This window comes from Numida meleagris, chromosome 6 (genome assembly GCF_002078875.1).
Source record: "Numida meleagris isolate 19003 breed g44 Domestic line chromosome 6, NumMel1.0, whole genome shotgun sequence".
Lineage (NCBI taxonomy): Eukaryota > Metazoa > Chordata > Aves > Galliformes > Numididae > Numida > Numida meleagris.
This window is the reverse complement of record NC_034414.1, coordinates 25,370,309-25,393,476: the sequence shown is the minus strand read 5'-3', so window position 1 is coordinate 25,393,476 and position 23,168 is coordinate 25,370,309. Positions and strand designations below refer to the sequence as shown.

The window sequence follows — 23,168 nt, the reverse complement described above, 5'->3', positions numbered from 1 at the left end:
TTGACACCATTCTCTTGGAGGCGAGCCATCAGGAAAATTACCAGATTCAAGCACATTTATTTGAAAAAATTGTCAGGATTACAGCATGGTGCACATAGCTTCAGGTTGATTAGAAGACAAGCTCCTACCTAAAATACCTCAAAGGTTCAAGAACTGGGGCTAAGGGTTTGTGTGAGTGAATGTTTAAAATATAGCATATCCTTCTCTTAGAAGTCACAAAAGTCAGTCTGGGAATGGAGAGGGAGTTTGTATTCCTGCTATGCTCACCAAGATGATGTGGTTGTGGTCCTTACCCCTGCGATGTTGCAGTGAATCAGCTGCATTTTCATGCCATGTTGGGCTATAATAAAAGGCATGAAATCCAGCCAAGCAGCTAGCGGAAGCAGTTGTCTCTCTGCAAAGAGCAGTAGCAGCATGGGTTACACTCTTGGCTGGCAGCAGCTGGTCTATAGAAAATGTGTGACATGAGATCCCCTGCTCACCCGGTAGGTAATGATGTGGAGGACTGAACACATCCCTCTCATCAGCACCGTCCTTTGCCTCCCCTTAACTCTGAGAAAAAGACAGTAAGACACACTGATATTCGTGCACCATCATGCCCTCTGCCGAGCCTGATTTCATGCAAAAATAGAAGCACGCAGCTACTCCTTCTCCCAAGGGACCAACTCTAATGCATCAAACTACGTTGTAGATGCCAGCAGATACTAGGTTTGGGAAATGTCTTCTCTTTTCTCCTGGGATAAAGTTCTCCCCCAGCATAGCTTCTCTCAAACCCAGAGCAGTTAGGATTCTATAAGTAAGCTAAAACCAGCCAGGGCTTTAAGGACCAGCATCTTATGACTCAGGAAATAATAGCACAGCGTACTAGAAAGAATTTACTGTTTTCTCAATGAGATGGAGGCATTGGCACCTAACCTTGCAGGGCTATCAGATCAGATTTAATACTCCTTTTTTTTTTCTGGAACAGAGAGCCACTTCTGAGTAACTATAGAGGTTTTTATGGCTTGCTGTGAGTACTGCCAAACTAGACTTCACAGGGTTAGGTTTTGATTTCTTAGCTCCTAATCTGACATTGTGTAAGTGCAGAACAATTTTATTTATTTTAGGGAGCTACAGCATTCATCTGCAGCAAGGAAGGGCAGAATTTGGCTCCTGACTCTTCCTGATGCATCTAGAAGGAACCTGTAAAAATTTCTATTCTTATCCCAAGCCTTTTGTACATATTTATGTGTTAGAATGAAGAGTAATTATTTTGGACTGTATTCTTTTTCCTAACAAAATGGGTGCACAGGAACAAATCAGGTTATATATATAACTTTTCTGCAAGCAGGGCAGACAAAAGACTTCAGTATAAGAAAGAATAAAGCTGTTTTCCGTAACTTTTTGCAGGAAGCCTCAAAGAAAGCAAGGAAGTGGCTTTAGGCAGTCACTACTTATGGGAGTTTTGCAGGGTGAATTCCTGAGTCTACATCCAGTCACAAAGAGTTTCATCTCTGGAAACTCTTGTCAGATACCCCCTGCTCTGTCCCAGTGCCATTCCCAACCAATGCAGGCTTCTCTGCAGTCACAGACCGCAGCCCAGGTCAGAGCCCCAGGCTCTCCTGGCTCTTGGGGACTCCACCAGGAGCTACTGTCTTTTTCTTTTTTTTTTTTTTTTTTTTTTGCCTTGACTCTACTTGGAGCTAGAGTTTTTAAGCACTGTATTAATGCAAAAATATAGACTATAATGAAGAACTGCAAATCTCCATCCTTTTTTCCCCTGAAGGACTACTGAGGAGAACAAAACAGACTGAAACTGTCCACTCCAACCACTGGGATGATGAAGGTGAAGACAGCAGGGCAGTATTCTAACATGGGAATTGAAGTCCACACACCTTTGGTTGCCATAGGTACATCTCACACAAAATTGGATCTGGTTCATACTCCACACAATCCCCATGGACTCATCTAAGGATGTCTAGTAGTCAGTTGTAATGTAAGGTGTGTGCTTAAATACTTCAGGAACCCCAATATTTATGACTTACTGACAGCATTGCCAGCCTGGCCCTGAATGCAGCCATGTGAAGGCTGTCCTGTTTCAGTTACGGCACTATTTGCCAAAGGCACTGCAATCCTCTCCTTTCCTTTCCTTTATCTCGCTTCCCTTTGACTAATAACTTCTCTGATCTCTGAAGCTCTGTGGTCCAACCTGCAACCCACAGCTTGGCTCCTACCCAAGGACTGATTCAACCAGCCCTGCTGGTTAGGGTTATCAGTGGCCATACTGGAGCCTGAGAACTGGCAAATGCTTCTTTATGTGCATAGCCCCATGAAATGCCACCCCCACTTTGGGGAACAAGGTGGCTCTGGTCTTACCAGTCTTGAGCAGAGCTGGGTTGGCAGCAGCTCCAAGGCTTTCAGGTCCACATCTCTGGAGACACCTCAAAAATGGCCATCAGCTCCCTGTGCTGAGAGAACTGGATCTTCCTGAGATGGGTTACTTCCACTGTTTTCACTATAGCTTATAAGAAATGCAGCTTCTCTCCTTCTTGTGTTAGTGAGGACATGCACCCTTGGTGCCCACTGCCAGACCTCTCAGATTTACACACACCTATCAGCAGGACCTTCATGTTCAGAACCCTTTGGGAAAAAGCTCTTCTTTGCTGCTAACTAGATCTCATTCTCTGAAGATCCTCAGTTACAAAAGGATGTCTCCTCTAGGGTCTACCCCATTGGCTGTCCCTCTCATTTCAAGTCTTGACTATGTTCCTCTGGCTTATATCTCTTTGTTTCTCCTTCTCTTTGCTGAAACAATCACCTAACCCAACTATAGTATTAGAAACACCAACAGTGTGTTCGTAAGAAAGACAGGAAATGCTACAAATAATTAGAATAAAAGCATCAGACATTCAGAAGTCTAACAAGGAAATGTATCTTTCCATCTGTCTCTGTATAACAAATTCATTAGTATGTTAAACCAGTGGCTCCCAGACTTTATTAACATACCAACTTCTTGCAAACATGGTGTTGGTGGTACTACATGGAATTTTTCTCCTTTCCAAGCACAGTGTTTCAGATCAGAACAAGGTAAGCCTGTATTTTGGGACAACTATAATAAATGCTTAAGGAAACTAATAATTTCCATGATAACTTGAGCCAGTCAGTGAATGAGAGCTGTGTTCTCTGAGGAATGCTCTGGTTTCTGCTGTGTCAGTTTGATGTGGGGCAAAACGCTAACCCCCTGGAAAATATTAGAAGAGAAATGTAACTGAAGAAATTGAGGACAGCAAGCTCGACAGCCAGAAGCAAGCAGTGACTGTCCCATATCAGGCAAAAACTCAGACACCAGACACCTTATCTGTGAACCAGGACTCACAGATTTGAGCCTCAAACGTAAGAGGTTGGGGCAGCTCTGCCCCGAGCTTCCCTTGGTCCCACTCTGCCTTTGTTTCAGGGCTTTTTGACCTGTCCTTTCCAAAAAAAATCTCAGGCAGAGCAATGGGTCTGTGGCCCACTCAAAATGGAGAGGGAGCTCCACGTTCTCCCAAGCTGCCTGTTGTCTGGTGGCATGAAATCTTCCAAGACACTAAATGATAGATGCTATTTAATTAGTTGCTGTAGTAGCTGGAAAATAGTCTCGAAAGCCCTATCTGCTCACAGAGAACTGGAAATGCAACAGACAGGAGTTTCCAGGCTGGCAACATTTTGGTTATTTCTCCTTCAAGGAACTTTTGTGCAGAACTTAGTTAGCAAATGATAAAGCACACTGGCAGTGGCTGAAAGGGCAATTGCCTTCAAAGCCACCCTCAGATGGCAGATACCCAAGATGAAATGCCATTCTGAACGGACCTGTGTGGAGCCGCCACACCCAACCCACACTTGTCCCAGCTCTGCAGCAGCCAGCTCAGCTTCTGGCTACAGCAGCAGTCATTAAAATCATTAAAAAGTACTTTGCATTGTAATAGCGTGTAGATTTGGGCTGTTAATCTTGCCTAATGTAAAAGAGTGGGGAGAAAGCAGGAGGAGAGAACGTGTGACTTTGCACTTAGCAGCTGGAACAGAGAATGGCCAGAGGCTAGAGAGATGGGCGGGCACAGTTTCATCCCTGGACAACTTGTGAGCAACCAGCATTGAAAATATGGTCAACTAGACTGTAACTGGCAACCATTCTAAGAGAGCTTACAAGCAACTGCAGTGAAGGTGGCCAGGAAGGCAAGACATTAACAACTGCCCAACCACACCACAATATCTCCTTAGAAGGCACATTTGAACTGTAAGAACAACATGTTTCTGGATGACTTGTGTCCCCGGGTTTCTTACTCTTGCCGGGTACATAAGAACTAATGAGTCCTGGGTCATAGGTCAAAGCAGGCATCCTTGCTCCCCTTCATGAGCATCCACTGGTTAGAGGGGAAGGAAGGGATGGTAGAAGCCCAGACAGATGTCATCAGCTCAGGCTTTTGGGTGCCTACCTTGAACTGCTAGTGCCTCAGTTTTATCAGTGGAGGCTTGCTGCTTTGTTTGACCTTTGGACATCAGCATCTCTGATAGCTGGATTCACTAGCTGACCACATGGCTGCCCCTAGGTGATGGCAGGGACAGTTATGATACAGTAGTTCTTTAGTACTCCCAGGTAGTCACAGGAATTTCTCCTGTCAATTTGTGTTATGATCCAAACTGCATTTAGATGTTAAGACCAGGAGAAACTACACCTTCCCTCTCTCGCTCATATACCTCACAGGCAATGCAATGTTACGCTACAGTCCTATGTACAGTTGGTAAAACCTCATCTTGCATAAAGACTTTCGGCTTAACTTTATAGACAGAAGCAAATTAAGAACTTACAATCCCTTCTGCAGTTTGTTCTGATGATTGAATTTCACTGCCATTGTCATTTTCTCTCAATTTAGCCCCCATTGATGGCAGTGGGGATTCCCATTCTCAATGTAACGAAAGGCTTCATACTGCTGCCTTCTCACTCTGAAGGTGCCTCTCCATTCTAATTATGACACCTCTTGGCTTTCTTTTTCCAAATTAAATGGGTCAAGGTCTCAAAGTCCTTCACTGCACAGCTTTATTTTATTTCCCAGATCTCCTTTGGGCTCTTCTGATCCTTTTGATCTTTGGGCACTTTTAGATCCTTCTTAATGTGTATCCTGCAAGTGGATGCAGGATTTCAGCACTTATTTCACTAGCATTATACCCAACCATAAAATCACCTCCCATTTCCACACATTTTACCTTTTTTAAAAATCTCCAAGAGTTATATTAGTAGATTTTGGCTTGGGAATGTATATTCAACCATTCACCCACTTTGCTCCTAGGTGTTTTTTGAGTCACTATTTCAAGGACAGCTAAAGGACTGGATGCACTCTCCACCCTGAAATGTGTACCTTCAAATTTGGCTCTGGAATGAATAATGAAATTATCAGATGAAGCAGATCTCTCTGTAGGACTGTCCTCATTGTTACAGACCAGCCTTGTAATGTTTGTGCCAACTGTCAATGTTACCAGCAGTGATTTTATACTTAAATACAGTGGATAGTGTCAAATCTAGTAATTATTCCGCCATAACTCTGCCAATCTAATGGCTGAATATCCCATTAACTTATACAGGGCAATTGTCTTCATAAAGCCAAACATCAGTCATCAGCACAAGGCTATGGGTGCTGTGTGTGCACTGAGGAGCTCCTCACACTTCCAGTGCTACTGCCAGGGGCAATTCCATGTGCAGCTCTAGACGCAATGCTCAGACAAACCTTGCCAAAGCTTCAGTAGAGCACGTCATTACATAGCTTCTTGATGTCATATGCTATTAATCAGTAGTTGTATTTTACTTCAAAAGTGGGTGCATGGTGGTGTGGGCTCCAAGTGTTACTTCTTTTTCTTTACTGCTTACAGCAGACAAATGGTTATGGTGACAATTACAAACCTCTTGTATTGTACTCTTCTGATTAGGACTGCCATAATAAATTTGAACTGAAGGCTGCCAAACTGACCCTTACAGAAGGGGAGAAATAGCAGAAAATAGAAAAGTTTAAAGGAAAATGACCAAACTGTTTTGCAGTTAGTCTTTAAAAAATTTATATACAATTTTGCCAGATGTTTACTATTTCTCTGTAGCTTCTAACGACAAAATGGCTTTTTTCTCTTCTGCTAGATTCAGTGCTTCAGTCTCCTTGAAAACTCCAGCAAGAGCTGGATAAGCAGAAAATATGCTGCAACAGCATGAATTTATTCTAATGCTTGTTTTGTGGACAGTTTGGGGTCCAAGTTTGACTGCCTGTGTCTGGTTTGCAGTCAGATATCTGAGTTCCCCGATTTCAAAAGCATTCAAATTCTCCTTCAGGGAAATCATGCCAAAAGCGTTTCCTGTCCTTTGAAACCCCATGTGTGAACGTGTTTGCCCTTGGTAGCTGACCTCAAGAGCTTCAATTTTGCTGAAGCAAAATGCTATCATGTCTAAAATGAAAGAATAAGAGAAAACAGAGGGTAGCGAGAACGTGGCCCGAATGGAAATAGAGAAATGAGAGGGAAATACAGGAGGGGGGGGGTGAAGAGGTGGGAGAGAGGATAGCCTAGAGACTCTCTGAATGCAGATGTCACCAATGCAGATGTCACCGAGGCAGGGAAATGGAGGCAGCAGGTGAAGACAGGGACCTGCCAGCTCAGGAAAAGACCTGAGCAAAGACTGGTATAGGGAAGGATTGACCCTGTCAGCACCAAGGGACCTGCTGAGCCAGCAGTCCTCTCGGCCCATCTACAGTCTGAAAGCAGCTCCTCCTGAACAAATGCTCCCTTTCTGCTGGGAACTTCTCTAAAAAATCAGCTCTACACCCCTGTCTCCTCTATGGTGGAATAAAGCTGTGCTAAGAGGGGGCAGAGAGTCCTGCAGTGGTGACACTGTGCTACAGTAGTGATGCTGTGGTCGTGCCTCAGCAAGCAGAGATGTGCGACAAAGCCTGGAATCACAGCACGCTTCTGCTCTCCTCCCAGAGCTGGCTGCAGCACTGCAGGGTGACCTTATCACTGTCTTCAACAGCAAAGTGACCTCACAGCTTGGGATTGCTCATGTGAGCAACGAGTCAGTCTTGTCTTTTTTTTTTCTGTTTTATTTTGCAAACATAGTCTTCCTGTCCATGGGAAAAAAAACATGAGAGAAACACTGACACAGGGCTAGAAGAAGAGAAATAGAAGTAAAGAAGAGAGAGCTAAAAATGGGGGGAAAATTAATGCCAGCCACAATTTAATTCGCCTTTGTGGATTTATACTTGTGATGAATACATCCCAGTGCAATAAATGAAAGGCAAAGAACAATCAATAACTACAAATCACACATTTTGGCAGATGATGACCTGCCTGGATGAAAGCAGATTTTTGTCTGACTATGAGGCTTCTTCCATCTTGATCAGGAGAGGGCAGTAGAAAATGTTCCTGATGGACATAGCAGAACGTAAGAGAGAGGCCCATCTGGACTTTGCTGAGGTTTGCCCTCAGCTATGCTATTGACGATAACTGAGGTGATCTCTGACATCAGGACCAGCCTCTGGTGTGCTGAGAACAGCTTCACCATTTGTGCAGTGAGACAGGATGATGCAGTGAGGGCAAGGAGATCTCCATCTGCCTTCCCCTAGAAGCCACAACAGATGTAGGTGCAGATATCACCTTACAAGTCCTGAGGTGATCCCAGTAAAAGGCTGACCCAAAGAGGCTGGGGTGACTAGAGAGAAGACAACCACAGGAGAAGAGTAAGAGTACAATTCTTCCTGCCTCCCAGGGCCAAATGAACTCTTAGGTGAGATGTTCATTAGTACAGAGAGGAAGGAGCCTGCAGGGCTGTGCTAACCCGGATGCCGGTGTGTGATGGGTAGAAGAGCTCCTCCATTATGGGACCCAATCTGGGCACTGCACGGGGCATCAGTAATAAAGCCTGGTGAGGGAAAAGGGAGATATTACAACAAACATCTCATAAATCCCCTCCTGGGGAGCCTGAAATAAAATCCCTCCTCCCATCCATCTTAAACTGCAAGAAGCCCATTACCCCCAGCTCATGCTGAGGCAATAGAAAGTGCTCTCAGCATGGCTGCCAGCATGGAGGGGATGGGAAATATAAGGAAAGAAAGCAGTGGAGAAAAACATTTAGCATCAAAGAGAATTTCCCTTCTGTCCTTGAGGATGTGGTACAGTTGTAGCTGCATGTATGTTTTGAACACGTCATTTGCTCCTCTGCCATTAAGCTCCTGCCAGAATGAAAACCTCATGCAGGCAGAGGCTGTCACACCACTTCCAAGCAGAGATGCTCTATGACTTGGTTTAACAGGAGTAACCCGTGCCCATCACACAAGTCAGTAGCATCACCAATGGGGAGGCATTCGCTCTGGCATCTGCACTCCTGTGGTGAGCGAGTATCGCTGGCTTTCTGGTTTTTTAAAGCCCTGCGGAGATTTAATCTCATCCTTCCCTCACCGGAGCTGCCAGGGAGAGGTCTCAGGCTGGTAAGGTGCACAGAATGGAGGCATTCGATTATCTTCTCAGCAGAGACTATCACCGGACAAGACAAACCATGAAATGGCACGTCTTGCTGATCCACCAGAATGCCAGCTGATAGGAGCCCCTTGAGGTACAGTACAAAGGCAGCCCGTTACTTCACACCCTTCATCTTCATGAATCCAAGCATTTAAGATACCATCAGAAGAAGAAAGCAGAGGTCAGGACAGAAGGAGCTTCCAGTACTCTAATACTTAAAGAGTTCTTCAAGCAGAAATAAAGGAAATCCCAGAAAAGAAAGGCGTTTGGGTCGCAGACAGTATTTATGCCACACATTGCATTAGGATGGGAAATCTGCTTGCTAAAATTTAAGGGCAGGATGGTGAGGGATGTGAAGCATTTGTGCCCAGTCGCCTCCATTGGCGAAGCACTCACATGCTGCTGCAAGGGAAGCTGTGCAGGTACATTTTTGGCACAAAGGAATCCTAGCAACAGAGTGGTCACCATTTGCAAAACAGAAATTAGGGCTGTTTTACTGACAGTTTCTTACAAGCTTACAAAATATTATGCTACAAAATTATCCCTTTTTCCCCCAAATTGCTGATGTTGCTGCTGCTGGGTTTTGACTCAGTAGCAACACAAAGCCATATTCCCTGCACATCTCCCTTGGATATTGACAGTTCCCAGTAGACACGTGGTAAATATTACTGGTACAAGGTTCACAGATGGGTGCAGAGCTTCAGGATGGGGAAGAAAATGTCCCTGTAGGTCAGAACTGAACTTACACTTCATCAGTCATCATGTCAAGACACAGACACCCATTCCGTGTGGAGGAAAGGTTCAGAAGGCAGAAAGAAACTCCTGACTTCTGCCAATCTGCTGCTCAGACCAGAGCTGGAAAGACACCGGTCCCACACAGCGAGGAGGGAGGCTATAGCAGCTGTGCACCATGAACCTGAGTGATGGACGCAGAGAAGATGGCGTGAGCCCTCTGGTGACAGGCTTCCCTGACTGTGTTTTTGCTGCATCCAAAGTGTGTTTCACCACGCATTGACCTGCAAAAGCAGGCATGCTGTAGTCCAAGGTGGATCCCCATGACAAGCTGCTACTGTCAGTGCCAGCCCAGGAACCTGCTTCGTGCCTGAGTGCTGAGTGGCTCCAGCCAAGCAAAGTCTGCTGTGAAGCCTACAAGTGAGGCTGCTGGGATGCCACCTCTACTGGTGACCCTACTTCCTCCTGCTTGGCTCGGAGAAGCTATTCATGGGCAAGCAGAACCACATCTGAGGCAATCCTGCAGCTACTGTCTTAGCAGCCTGGTTATGAGAGAAAATGAAGGAGTCACCTTTGAGAGGCCACACTAAGAGACCATGTGCCTACTCTGCCATGCCCCACATCCATGAGAGCAAGAGGAGCAAGTGATGGCAGGCAAAGGCCCACCAGCCAAGGGAAAACAAGAGACCGTCTCCTGGTGCTTCAGCCTGGAAACAGAGACAGTGGAAGTGGTAGGGCTCCATGTGGCTGACATCTCCTGGATGGATCCAAGCAGGAATCCATGTACGCCATCTTGTTAGCTCCTCACTAGCTATTGGCAGCCTAGTTGTCTAATGCCTCTGTTTAGACAGACTTTGCAAACGAGAAAAGTAGTTCATTATTAATAATGCAATTTAATCTTTGCTTACTATAAAGGAAGACCCTGAGCTTTGAATGGGGGATAGAGAAATCTTGAAAGCACTCAGAAGAAGTGTGATCTGGAACTGATCCAACTTCCAGTGAACTCAAGAGAAGTTTTTCAAAGTGAACTGTGAACCAAGCCTGGTCCAGAACCACAAAGTTTATTTGTTATTCTCTCTTTCTTTTTTTTTTTTTTTTTTTGCAAAGGTGTGCTTTTACCCAAGTGGTGACCTGTAAAAACAGAACAAAATGGCTCCGTGATTTGACCTCCCAATATCCACCCTTCCTGTCTGCTGTGTGTGACTTTTTATTTGGAGCCAGCTAGCAGAAGACTTCCCAGCGCCATGGCATTGGGCTCAGGCTGCAGCTAAGTATTCCTCGCAATAACATCCACCACTGCTCTGTCAGACTCACAGAGTGCCTTTCCCTGTCTCTGTACCTTTTTAAACACAGCTGGGACATCAGTGATGCGAGATTTTTTAATAATGGTGCTCCAGTTAAGATGAGGTAGCATCCCAGCAGTGAGAAAAGAGGAGTCATGATGAGTATCACTCCTTTCTCTGTCATGCTTCTCTTTTCTCTCTCAGATGCACATTCTGCAATAACCTATGACAACACAGTATGCAGAAACTTCATTTGATGCTGAACTGGAATGCACAGTACATCAGTCTATATAGAAAGAGTGCTACATGTCAGCTGGCACTTCCTGTACATTATGCACCTGATGTAAAGTCACAGAAGCTGCAAGCTTTGTCATCTTATGAGGCATACTCCCCTCCATCCTCTCCCAGGCATTGACACAGCACCATGAGAAGGGCTGCCAGGTACACCAGACACCACCTCCCTACCTCAGCTCTGCTGAGGGAAGGCTACCAGCCTGACGCCACGCAGCCGGGCTTCTCCAGCCTTCCCACTCACCATCTGTCCTGCCCGCTTCTGCAACATCTCCCCCTGCATCTCAGGGGCTGAGGATGCCCCTCCTGCTGGAGCAGAGTTAAGGTTGCAGTGGGTGTTGCCTGTGGCATATGGTAGCTCTTCCAAGGCTAGCATGCATGGGGGAAGAGCAGAAAGCATAAACTCTTATGCAGGAACTTCTTTTCCTTAATTTGGTGGTTTGGGATGAGATGCAGCTCACATAGGACCCAGCCTGGGAGGTTCTGCCACCAGCAGCATCCCGGGGACTCTAACTCCTCTCATGCTGCTGCACAGATGATGTGAACGTTTGGGTTTTGTTAGTTAACCACCCTCCTACAAGAACTGTGACCCCAATGATGTTTCATGATGTGCTAATTTTAACTTTGTAGTTCTTAGGCTCAGAGGAGCCAGATGAATGATTATACTCTTCAGTGAACTCTTCAGTGAACTATATTTTCCATGATTAGAACTTAAAAACTAATTGACTACTTAGCTGTGCTTTTCTGAAAACTAGAACTCCTGCTACAATCGAAAAATCAAACAGAGCCTTATCTCTAGTGCCACAACAGTGTCACTGGAACAACTCAGTGGCTTGCAGAGCTGGCAGCTCATCAGTGCAGGTTTAGGTGTTAACTCATTACCATGTGTCAGGACACACCTAGAAACAACCCCCATTGACTGTGGACCACTTTGGGACATTTTGATGTTTCTAATCTTCTGATCACCAGCAATAATTTAAGCTATTTTATTCCAAGTCCATAGCGTAAGAACAGATGAGAGGAAGTCCCATACTGTGTTCACAGGAAGAAGATTCCTCTTGCCTCTGCAATGGCTTCCACTTGAGTGAAAGGGAGCCTTGGTACCCACCCTTCCCTTCTCAACGGCTATTATCTTCTACGATGTCTGAAGTGAGAAAAAGAGAACAAGGAGCATATTTGGAGTTTCAAAGCAGTGTACAGACCCCTTCCTTTCTACTGGTATCAGCTGGCCATCTGTCTTCCTGAGGGCACAGCATTAGAAATGAAGCCTGGACGGGACCTACCACCTGGTTACCTGTTCTCTGCTTCTCCCATTGATGCACTTAACAGCTGGTTGCCAACTGTCCTTATGACCCTACAGTGATGGAGCTCTGAGGGAGCACTCTCTGTCAGAGAGGACAGAGCCCTCAGAAACCCTCACAGCCGGAGCCCAGGATGCTGTTCAGAGCTCAGATACATCTGTCTGATGTTTCCTATCTATTTCTTTAAACTCTCAGCAGCTCTTCATGCAAAGTACAGAGAAGAGAGACAAATTCAGAGCACCAAGAACAAGCACGTGAACAGAAGATAAAGTGGGGCAAACGAAAGAACAAAAGCAGAAAAAAGATGTGATGTCTCAGCACGGATTTTCTTTTGACAGGATCTGCAATGCAAATATTTCCTGGAACTGCAGGATCATGAAAAAAGAGCTTTGCTGTTCCTCTGATGCAACTATTGTTGGAATTGTTCCCTTGTCTTTAGGAGAGAGACTGTTTGCATCAAGAAATAAGGAGACCCCTTTGGTTTCCACTTGCTGAATGGGCGGGAGGGGTAGAAAGAGACTTTTCCTGTTTGACTCTCACTCAAGAGGGGCAATATTGTACTTTGTGTGAATAATATCTCTTTGGTCAATCATATTTGCTCTGGATGGTGACAGCCTTCTACCAGGCCAATCAGCTGCTATTATTCAGGGTGTCACTGGAGCAGGTCTTGTGCAAGAGATTCAGAAGAGCTGAGAGGAAGGAAAAGCACTTCGTATTTCATATATGAATATATATATATATGTTCCATGTTTCATGTTCTCCCTTTAGCCAGAAGTCAGGGTCAGTGCAGCTCTTGGGAGAAAGATTTAGCAAGCAAATAGCCTCTCTCTGAGGACTAGTACTAAATGGTCCCCCCGACCTTTTGCTTCAGAGGTGGCAGGGACCAACACTAACCTCCGTCATAGACCCTGTGCCCTCTCTCCTCTCCACCCCCTGTACCTGACTTTGTTTCTGGTGGGCACAGAAGCCTCAGTGAAAACAGCAAACCCCTGCAGGAGGAGGAGGCAGACACAGAGGCAGTAGGGAGCCAAAAGGTTCCTCTGGATCTGTGGGAGAAAGGCTTTGTCAGAGCATTGGGATCTGCTCGTTAGAGAGGTAAGAAACTGTCCTCAAAGGTGGGGACAATTGAAAGCTAGCTGCTCTAAGTTATGAAGGGATTTTTGGCTGATGTTTTCAAAAAGCTGGAGAACTAAACAAAGACTAACCCCCAAGTAGCAGGTGGCTATCCAGTGGCACACTTAAGCAGAAAGGACCCAGCTATCCTTTGACCTGATGGGCTGAAAAGCTGTAGCCTGCAAACAAGCCATACATATGTTTTCTGAACCTGTCGCACTCCGTAGTGCTGCTGTGGCTTCAAACAGCACTTTTCAAATGCATTTCTGCTCCACTTTGCATTGGCAGCAAGAAGCAGCTGAGACTATTTTAAGTGGTCTCCCTCTTCTGCAGCATTTCCAAGAGTATCAGTGGGCTGATGACCGCTGGTTTCAGAAACATCTGCCCAGGAGGTTTTCCCTCTTTTATTTAGACAGGTCAACCGATTGCACTATGTCATGCCCAATTAGAGTTCTTAAATATGGAAGACAAGATAAAACCAGTCATGGGCAACTACTGTTTGACTCTGCCAATACAAACAAGACAAATCTGTATTTCAAAATGTCAAGTGGCTGCTGCCTTCAGCTTTCTTGAGTGATTACTTGGCTTTGGTACCAAATAAATGACATTTTTACTCACTAGGTTTACTTTCCTGAAAAAAAAAATCAAGCTAAGTTTTAAAAATGTAAACATTTCAGACCATTTCTTAATTAGCAAAAAATGCAGAAAAGTCACCATCAAGTCTTCAGTGTAGGTGCAGGCTGTCACAATAACAAGTCAGACAAGAAAGACAGCCAGCCCACAGCTTAACCAGGGCAGTACAGAGCAGAGGGGAGGAAAGTAAAGGAAAACATATCAGAGAAACAGTCAACAGTAATAACTGCTGGAATGTTTAGAAAAAATATGTCCCTTCTCTTTCTTCCCCTCAAGAGTTAATGCACAAGAGTTAATGGAATGGTAAAATGCAACACCACTGCTGAAACCATGACCGTTCCAGGTCATCCAGCTCGAAAAAAATGATATCTCAATAGGAAGAAAAAGAAATACACAAAAAAAAGCCCCAACAAACCACCAAAAAAAAACCCAACAAACCACAAAATAACAGAATAGTGGCAGGTAATCTGAGAGCTTACTGTGACATTCAGCAACAACAGCTGTAAACCCAAGTGGCCCTTGGAAGAACTGGACTCAGGTTGCAGCTGGGGACCAAGCAGCCTCTCTCCTACCCACTCTGCAGCAGCATCCTCACTTGTGCTGTTTTCAAGAATAACAGCTTGGACTTCAGGCACATTCTCTGTTAGTCAGTCAGGATTTTATCTCACATTGATTTATCCCCCAGTAAAGGCAATTTAAAGTCATTGTTAAGATTTAAGTCCATGTATTTGATCCAAGGGAAATCCATAAATGACAAGAGTAACAGAGAAGCCCATGAAATGCCTGTTTAATACAGGACATTTCAGTACAACTGCAGATCCAAGCAAAAAAGACTATTTACATCGGGATGGAAGAAGCAAGAGGAAAAGACCAGTGAAGTAGGACTGCAGGGTTAAGACATCACTGTTACAGGCATTTGAGATATAGACTCAAATGTGCAAATGTTTGTGTTAGAACAGAAGAAAAACAGAGAGGAGGATGACTGAAGTGAGATATAATGTGCTTAGCAGAAAGATCAAGTGCTCTCATGTCTAGAAATGACAGATATTTTTATGGTGGACTTAATATATTGGAAAGTCTTCTGTAGCTCGTGGTAGTAGACCAAATAAATCAAGAAATCCCTTTCAGCATTAACCATCTATTGATCTTCTGCAGGGCTGTAATTACATTGGGGAGCTCTACTGTCAGAACAGCAGCTGTATCCTGGACCCAGCCACAGCTCTTAGCAGTGAGCTGTGTCGCAGGTGTTTATAAAGCAATTGGACAGGTGAAAACCCTCATTTTCACCCAAAGAAGACAGTTTTTACAGCCTAAGCTGAAAAGTCGATTTTCTATTCTAGGTACTTTAAAAACTGTTGTTTGGCTTTAACTTAAGCACCTTGCAGCTTCACTGCAGGCTTTGCTGAGCCTACTGTATTTCAACCACAGGACTATGAGACTGTTGACAAGCCATGGGACCCACTAGCAAAAGCTTTAAGCAGACCAATTGCCCACAGAAATGTTCAGGGTTTGTTTTCACTTCTCTGACTGCTTGAAGGCTGCTCCCTGCATCCTTGGAAGCATCCACTCTTGTTGTTACCTCTATGTTATGAAGAAAGTTCTACCACTTCCACGATTTGTACACAGATTACGCAGCGTAAGTGGCAGACCTGTCAGAACAGTTGGGAGCAAAGACTGCATGAGGTGCAGAGGGAAATCTCAGGCATTGCGAACACAAGATAGCTGGCTGTCCTGAATATACAGGGCTGTGAGCATATTGTCATCGGCTGCCGCACAGCCCTGCAGCTGTCTAGCCGGTGCCTTGTGGCTCAGTATTTGTTGTGTCAATGCTCAGACACATCCGTCATCCTCTGCCTATGATCTGCAAGGCCGCAGTAAAGGCTTCACAGATGATGCAAAGAAATACATTTAGCCATATGTGCGACAGTGTTTTCTACTGCAGATCAGGCATCAGGAGAGCCTAGACCCCACAGGAAAATGGGACGGATGACCTCAGTCCTTTGGCCCAAACACCTGAACGTCACCCAGCTCCAGGCTACAAACCCATTTGTGCACTCATCCTGCCTCTCCTGCAACTTACACCAGTGCCTGAGAGCTGCACTTCCCTTAACCATCTCAGAAACCCTCGTGAAACGGTAGGCACCCCTAGGATAAAGCCCAAGGCGTTCTTGGAGACAAACTTCCACCCGCTAGACCCCGTTGCTCCATGCCGCATCCTCCCGGCATATAGATGCTCAGAGGGGCGGCAAGCGGCACCGGGGAAGGACCGCAGCGGGGCTTCCCGCGGGGCCGGGCGCGACCGGGGAGTGCCGATCACCCCCAGCCCGGCTCCCCCAACACCTGGCAGCGAGCGGCCGCCCGGCTGTGGGGACTCTGCCCGCTCCCGCCGGTACCCCCGGCACTGCAGGGCGCGGCGGGCACCGCGCTGAGATCCGCTCCGCACCGCGCAGAGCCCCGCTCCGCTCCGCACTGCCCCGCTCTCGGCTTCCTCCCGGCGGCGGCTGGCGGCCGCCCCCGCGGCGCGGCTGCGGGTCCCGGCCGGGTTGCGGGGGCTGCGGCTGCCTCGCCGGCTTCCCCCGCTCTGCGGATCCCCTCCTCAGCTGCTCGCTCCCACTGCCCGGCGCGGGGCTCACCGGCCCCTTCCCCACGCCCATCTCCGCTTTTGCCTCCCGATCCCCCCGGGCTGGGGCGGCTGCCCCCGCCGCCGCTCACCTCCTCCCGCTCGGCGGCGGCCGGCCCCGGCGCGGGGCTGCTGCCCGGCCCGCTCTCAGCAGCCGCCTCGGCTTCCCCCTCCGAGGACATCCTTGGCCATCACCGGCGGCGGGGGCTGCGGGCCCCCCAGCCGCCCCCCGCGCCCAGGGCCGCCCCGCCGGGTCTGCCCGGCTCCTTCCACCATCCCAGGCAGGCGGGCAGGGAGAGAGGGAGGGAGGCGGCCGAGGGGAGGAGAGAAAGGCGAGGCGGAGGGGGGGTGCCCCAGCCGCTCACGGCCCCCCCAGGTGGGCAGCGACCGCCCGGCGGCTCCCGGAGAGCCTCGTGCGGGAGGCTGAGAGCCGCGGGGTGAGTCTTTCCCGCACCGGGGGCTCCCTCCCGCCCCCCTCCTGGAGTGAGCTGCCCCCGCCCCGGGGATGCTAAGCGCAGCTTCACGCCTCCGCCGCCCACCCGCAGCCCCCCGTCCACGTCTCCCGGCTTTTCCCGAAGCCCGCACCACGCCCGGGCTCGCGGCGGCACCGCGCGGCTGGCCGAGGCGGCAGGACGAGGAGGAGGAGGAAGAGAAGGAGGAGGAAGGCTGCGCCTAGGGTAGCGCTCCCGCACGGAGCGGCCGAACTTCCCCGGGAAGCCCCGCTCCTCTCCCGGCCGCTGGAACCCGCAGCGGGAGCGAATCCCTTCCTCCTCCCTTCCTGTCCCTCTGCCTCAGCCTTCCTTGCGGGTTCATCCACCCAGCACAGATCCCCCCCAAGAAGCGGCCTCCCGCAAACTCCCTATACTGTCAGTATTCCCTCCTCCCGCCTGCGCCCAGCGCATCCACGCATTATCCGCTGTCCTGCATCCAGAACTGGTGTACTGCACCATCTTATCTCTGCATGTTTGCTTCATGTTTCATTACACTCTTTGCCTTGTGAGGCTCATCTCATTTGATCTGTTTCTCTCTCTGTGCCCTACAGCAGAATGTATTTTAAATGCTTCGTAAAATCTTGCAAGCAGGCAAGTGAGCAGACTTGAAGCATCAACCTCAGCTTTAATATTCGCACCTCAACTCCTGCCACAACGTGCTTGCAGCTTATCAGGCGTGCTGCTATGCACAACTGCTCCAGCATAAAGGCTGCATGTGAGGTTGGCTGGGGGGCCTGCAGAGCAGGGGTTTGCTCGGTATGTGAGTATGAACACACGGAGAGAAAAGCCCCAAAGCAGGGATTTTCTAGAATTGTTGGGTCTGCTAAATCTGGATTTCAGGACACTGATGGCATGGGATGACTCTCGGCTGATTCCAGAGGGAGCAACCCTCCTGGCTTTGGAGGTGAAGGGCACCAACAAGAGAGAGACACCTGGCAACCTCCCTTTGGCTTCTGTAGCTTTTGACCACATTGCAGCACATGCACTGCCACCATAACCGCAGCCACATGTGAATTCTCCTCCCTTGAGCCTCCCTCCTTCTGCCAGGAGTTGCATTTGTTCTGCTGCATCCAGCATATATGTGCAAACTAGTCCAGCTTTTGCTTCTGTCAGTCCTGGAGAAGAACTGCAGGAAGCACAAAGTGCTACACAGTACAATGCAGGTTTTCTAAAGCACATGAAAATGCACGTTTAAAATACCTTCTTTCCTTTCTGTGAGTGGCACAACACGGAACAATCTCTCGGGGATAAGTTGGCCAGGAGACGGCAGGGAGTGGATCACATCTGGGACGCAGGAAGGAGCATCAAAGAATGCATAAGCAGCGCCCCTGCCTTACCCGGCAAGACCTATAGGGGAAGAGAGAAATTAAAATCCCGTTCTGCTCGGTCAGTTTGTGCACTTGTCTGGATGCTTTCAGTGACCTCACACACACTTATAAAAATGGTGGCAGTGCTGGGACGTGATGGAGCACTGCAGTTAGAGGGGAAGTGTGCCAAGCCAGAGAACTGTCCCTGGATTTATCTGTACCCAGTGTTACACGAGTGCCAAATTCTCCTTGTAGGGACTGTTACACAGCAGCAGTCAAAGGCACCAGCAGCAATGATAGGAGGCAGCAAAAATGGGGTTCAGCATGCTGTGAGGCAGCAAGGAAGGGGCATCCCCATTTGATGAGGTGACAAGGGTGAGCAGTTGTCTGAAGTCAGGGGCTCTGCTATTACAGAGAGCAGGGAGAGGCTGGGGAGGGAGGTGCCAGCAGCCCAGCCAAGCAGACCAGGAGTAAGAGCATCAGATTTAAAAGCTGAGTCACATAAGGACAGAAAACAAAGACCTGGCAGAGCTCAGGTCTGTCAACCCATACCAAACAGTCACCTCTGTTTAATAAATACATCTAATACCCACTGGGCTTTGCAGCAGCCTGAACAGCTTCAGGAAGGTTTTTAATTTATTTTCATTTCCGCAGACACTCTGCTTTTGATGCTGAATAACCTGTGATTTATTTAATCTAAGCCAATCCTGTCTGGTGCTCAGGTCTGCAAGTAGTCCCAGGGACTGGCTCTCCAGCCCTTCCACCTTTAAGAGAAGAAGACATCTCCTGAGGCGATGCACCCCCAGCTAAGCACAGGGTTTTGATCCAAAAGGCAAAGGCTTGTACATCTTCCTACCTGACATACTGTCAGCATCCTGGTGGCACCTGAAAATCAAGGGAAAAAGCCCAGAGATGAGGCAGACCCGGAGAAGGGATAATGAAGGTTGCTAGCCCTGAGATTGAAGATTTAGAAATGTCATCTATCACTCGGTGCTGTTATTTCCACCTCTGTGGCTCCAGATTCAGTGCATCAATCTCCGTTATCAAGGCTGCCTTCACAACCTGAAGAAACAGGAGAAAAAAGAAAAAAAAAAGGAAGCTTGAATTCCAGAAAGTACTGCAAAAGCTGTGCAAAGCTCATTTTTTAATTTCAGAAATGCAGAGGATCAGTGTCATTGGTGTAAGCTGCCTGAAGAGGCTATTTTTGTTCTTTAGAAGCTTTTTCCTCTATTTTAACACAGATTAATTATGAATATTTATGTATGTAGTACAAAAATTGTGATGAGCAGTTTGCAGGCTGGCTTACAAAATATGTATACCATATTGTAAAAATTAGCTCCTTTTTCTGGGCTTTGTGCCTGGTCACTCACTCTCTCTAAATGGCAAGCAGAGAACAGAGACAATGCACATTTGTGGGGCTGCCTCCCCTACTCAGAGCACCAAGGAACTGGTGCAGTCAGGAACTGCAGTCTGTGTTGGTCTGAAACCAGTCCTTGCCGCTCCGAGCATGCTAAAACTCCACTCATCTTTCCTCTGAGCTTGGCTAGGCCACAGCACCAATTTAACAGGCAGAATTTTCTTCCGCTCTTTAATGAGACACACTGTTTGGGCTAAATTTGCAAAGGTCTGATACGAGGTATACATAAGAGCTTGATGCCTGTCTTCAAGATGAGACAGCTATTGGGTTCCTGAGTGCTCATGGACATCAAAAGTTGCAGAGCAGCTTAATGAAAGAGAAACATTAAGCCTTCTGTCCGGGGGAGATTCCTACCAGGGAAATTGCACTGACAACTTCAAATGACTTCTCTGCTGCTCTAAGAAACAGCATAAATTAATATATACTGTTAACAAACTGCCACGTGCTGCCCCAAAGCGAACAGGAATGGAAAGAGTATTTCCAATACAGATGGTTTCTAAGTTGACTTATGCAAACAGGCATATTGGAAGAGAGGAGCTATTGCTAAATATAAAATAAGTCATGCTGTCCTGTAACTACAAGACAGCCCATCCTTAAGGAGCAAGCCCACTTGTTTCAACAGGCTTTCAATAAGCCCTAAATGTAAAAAAAATAAAAAAAAATTTAAAAAATGAAGTGCATTTCTAGTTAATAACAAGCTCTTTCCTTTTTTAAATTATGAATTTAAACATCTACTGGAATCACAAGTGGCATTTCCCTCACTGTACCTGTTTATGAACTGATATAATTCAAAACATCTATTAGCCTTCACAAAGCCTGGAAAGGGAGAACGCTGCATTGCTTCAATATTAGTGCTTAGTGTAATATTTGTGAATTAAATTGTGGGCATACCAAAAAAGAATCTGTCTGGACCATTCATAAAATGAGCTTTGATATTCTTTTAGTAAGTAAAAAGCAGAAGAGAGACATCAATAATTTATTAGCACTTGGATTACATCCTCTGGCACTTGTAGTTTACTGCCTTCTTGGAGAAAAAGGGGACAAAGGCAATATTGTCTCTTGGGTTGTGAAGTTTTTGCATTCTCTAATATGGTGATGTTGACAAAAGAAGCCTTATTTTTAGTGGCATTCTGACTCTGATAATACCCATGCCTCTCATCATGATATTCACAGCTCCAGGGAGCACGGTGGGATGAACCATCAGCCCAGTGTCATGTGGGGCCTTTCCAGCTACCAGCATGAAACGATACAGAAGGCACTGGTACCACGCCTGGTACGTAGGTACCCCTGCTGTCAACTACAGACTCATTGTCCAGAGAGGCCTGGGCTTCAAATAGCTAATGTACAAAATTATGGTGGTTATGGGGAGCCAGTACGGCTGGACAGCATGAGAACCACTCAGAGAGACGTGAGGCCCAAGACAAGGGCCCTCTCCAGAGGCCAAAGTGCTCCTCATTCCTTGTCACCTCCTGCCATGGTCACTTCCTGGCACTGCTCACCACGATCTCTTCATTTCTCAATCAATCTCTTTATTCTAGGCTTTTTTTTTTTCCTGTGTTCCCTCCTTCCCATTCCCTCTAATGTCCCTCCCCTGCCTCCTACCTTCTCTTTCCTGGTGGCAGTGATGCCGGCTCTCCAGCTCTAGGTTTAGTAATGCCACTGCTGTCTTGTGCAGATATGCCAGAATTTGCACTGACATTTGCTCTTTTTCATCAGAATGAAATGTTCTCCCTTCTCACCTATTCCTCTGGCTTGTGCCTTTCAAATTTGGCACTAGCCATCTATTTCTCTTTCCCTTATCTTGCTCTTTCTGTCGTGCTGTTCCCAATACCTAAACAATCAAAATGACCCAGCCTTCCTCTTTCCCAGCTTTTTCAGTTTTTGAGTCCTGAGGAACCTTCCCCCATTCTGTCCCAATCACTGCCACTGAGAACTGCACCTCCTCTTACTGTACTCCCTCCAGCTGTTCTCAAGAAGCACTCTGCAAGAGCGTTCGTCTGCTAACTGAACTGCAGCAGAATTGAACCTCTTCCCTTTAGGGGCTGCTTGGGAGGGAGGACATCTCCAGCCTCCACTGACAGAGCACATGCTGTCCTCTCAGGTAGGACACAAAGGGCCATAGGCAGCCTGAAGAACCTAGAGTTGCCTCTGCCCTTCTCTGTGCACATGTTTTCTGTTTTCTGCAGGTGCAGACATTTCCTATTCCATGAATACTAAACAGAGCTGGATAAAAGCAGAGAGATGCTCTGAGAGGCGGGCAGCAGTGAAAGTCCATGCCCACCACAGGCCAGCTGCACTCTCTGAGCCTGAGTGAGGACTTCGCTCATGTTATGCCAAGCCTGAGTCGATGTACCCTGCTGTTCAGAGGGACTTTCTAATGCCACTCACAAAGTGCTTTGGAGCAAATGAGGACAAAAGTCTTTTTATAAGTATTGCAAAGGCATTCCAATTTTGATGGGCTGCTACAGACAATTAGGAGGAATTTGAGCCCCTAGAATCTCTCTCCTCAGCATTGAAGGGCTTTGAGAATCAAAGGGGGTAGCAACTGAAGAAACATGAGGAAAAGGGAATTTGCTTGTAAATGCTCGCAGCACTTCATTATCTTAAAAAGGAAAGGGAGCTCTTTAGACACAGTGGCTGACCAGAGGAACAATTCTAGGCCAGGCAATTCAGCAGTGGCTTCAAGCAAAACATAGTGCGCACAGCTGGAGAAAGAGCAAATGCATACCTCTGGTCCTTAGCAGGAACACCTAACTATCATATGGTTTGGCCATCTCCTTTCCAAAGTTAAACCCAGGGGCCCAAACCTATGCTTTGACCTCCATGTCTCATGTCTTCTGATGCAGAACAGCCATCTGGGCAGTGACACTCCAGAGCCAAGATGATAATTTGGCGGGTTCCCAGCATTTTCCCATGGGAAAAAAGCTCAGCAGTTGCTGCTGCTGTACGTCTCTAGAAGGCAGGCTGCCAGCCCCCAGGGCTCTTGTCCAGCGCCAAACAGATCTTTAAATGCACGGCCCTCAGTGACAAACCAAAATGAAAAGGTGCACATGCACATCTGAGCAATCAATGCTTCAATACGGTGACACTGTGCAACCACTGGTGTGATCTCTGCTGTTTCCCCCGTAACTGTGTCGCTGAAGAAAAGCGCTTTTAAGTGTTGGTGCTGCTAGTGGCACTGCTTGCCACTAAACGGAGGAGAGCTCTGCCTGACAGCCTTCCTCTGGGAACCATCGGCTTCTCTGCTCCTGACGCAGGCAACTGTCATGAAAGATCACAATAGCTATAAATGCCTTTGAAAATAAAATTAAAACAACAACAACAAAACACTGAAGAGCATTTGTTGTCAGGCAAATAATGAGCATAAAAGACTACTGTAGAAAAATGTTTTCACAACAACCTGGTAGAGAAATGAGGGTAGCTGAAGCTTTCTGATGACTTTGCTTCCCTCACCAAGTACTACCAATGAGGGAAG

The 23,168-nt window shown here is 47.1% G+C and overlaps 1 protein-coding gene across 4 annotated transcripts in view; it reads right to left on the bottom strand.

Annotated features, from left to right (window-relative positions):
• Nucleotides 1-23,168, bottom strand: part of LOC110401182 (transmembrane protein 151B-like) — a 32,405-nt gene that overhangs the window by 3,592 nt on the left and 5,645 nt on the right. The window contains exons 2-5 of one of the 4 annotated variants that reach the window (XM_021401984.1): nt 19,133-19,338; nt 18,170-18,316; nt 483-7,909; nt 294-394 (exon numbers count right to left, since the gene is read on the bottom strand). In XM_021401984.1, the coding sequence (XP_021257659.1) occupies nt 294-356 (63 nt within the window). In that variant the 5' untranslated portion in view covers nt 357-394; nt 483-7,909; nt 18,170-18,316; nt 19,133-19,338. Of the gene's footprint in view, nt 1-293; nt 395-482; nt 7,910-16,570; nt 16,948-18,169; nt 18,317-19,132; nt 19,339-23,168 lie in introns of those variants that run through there. The other 3 variants (XM_021401985.1, XR_002440301.1, XM_021401983.1) reach the window with 3 other exon arrangements.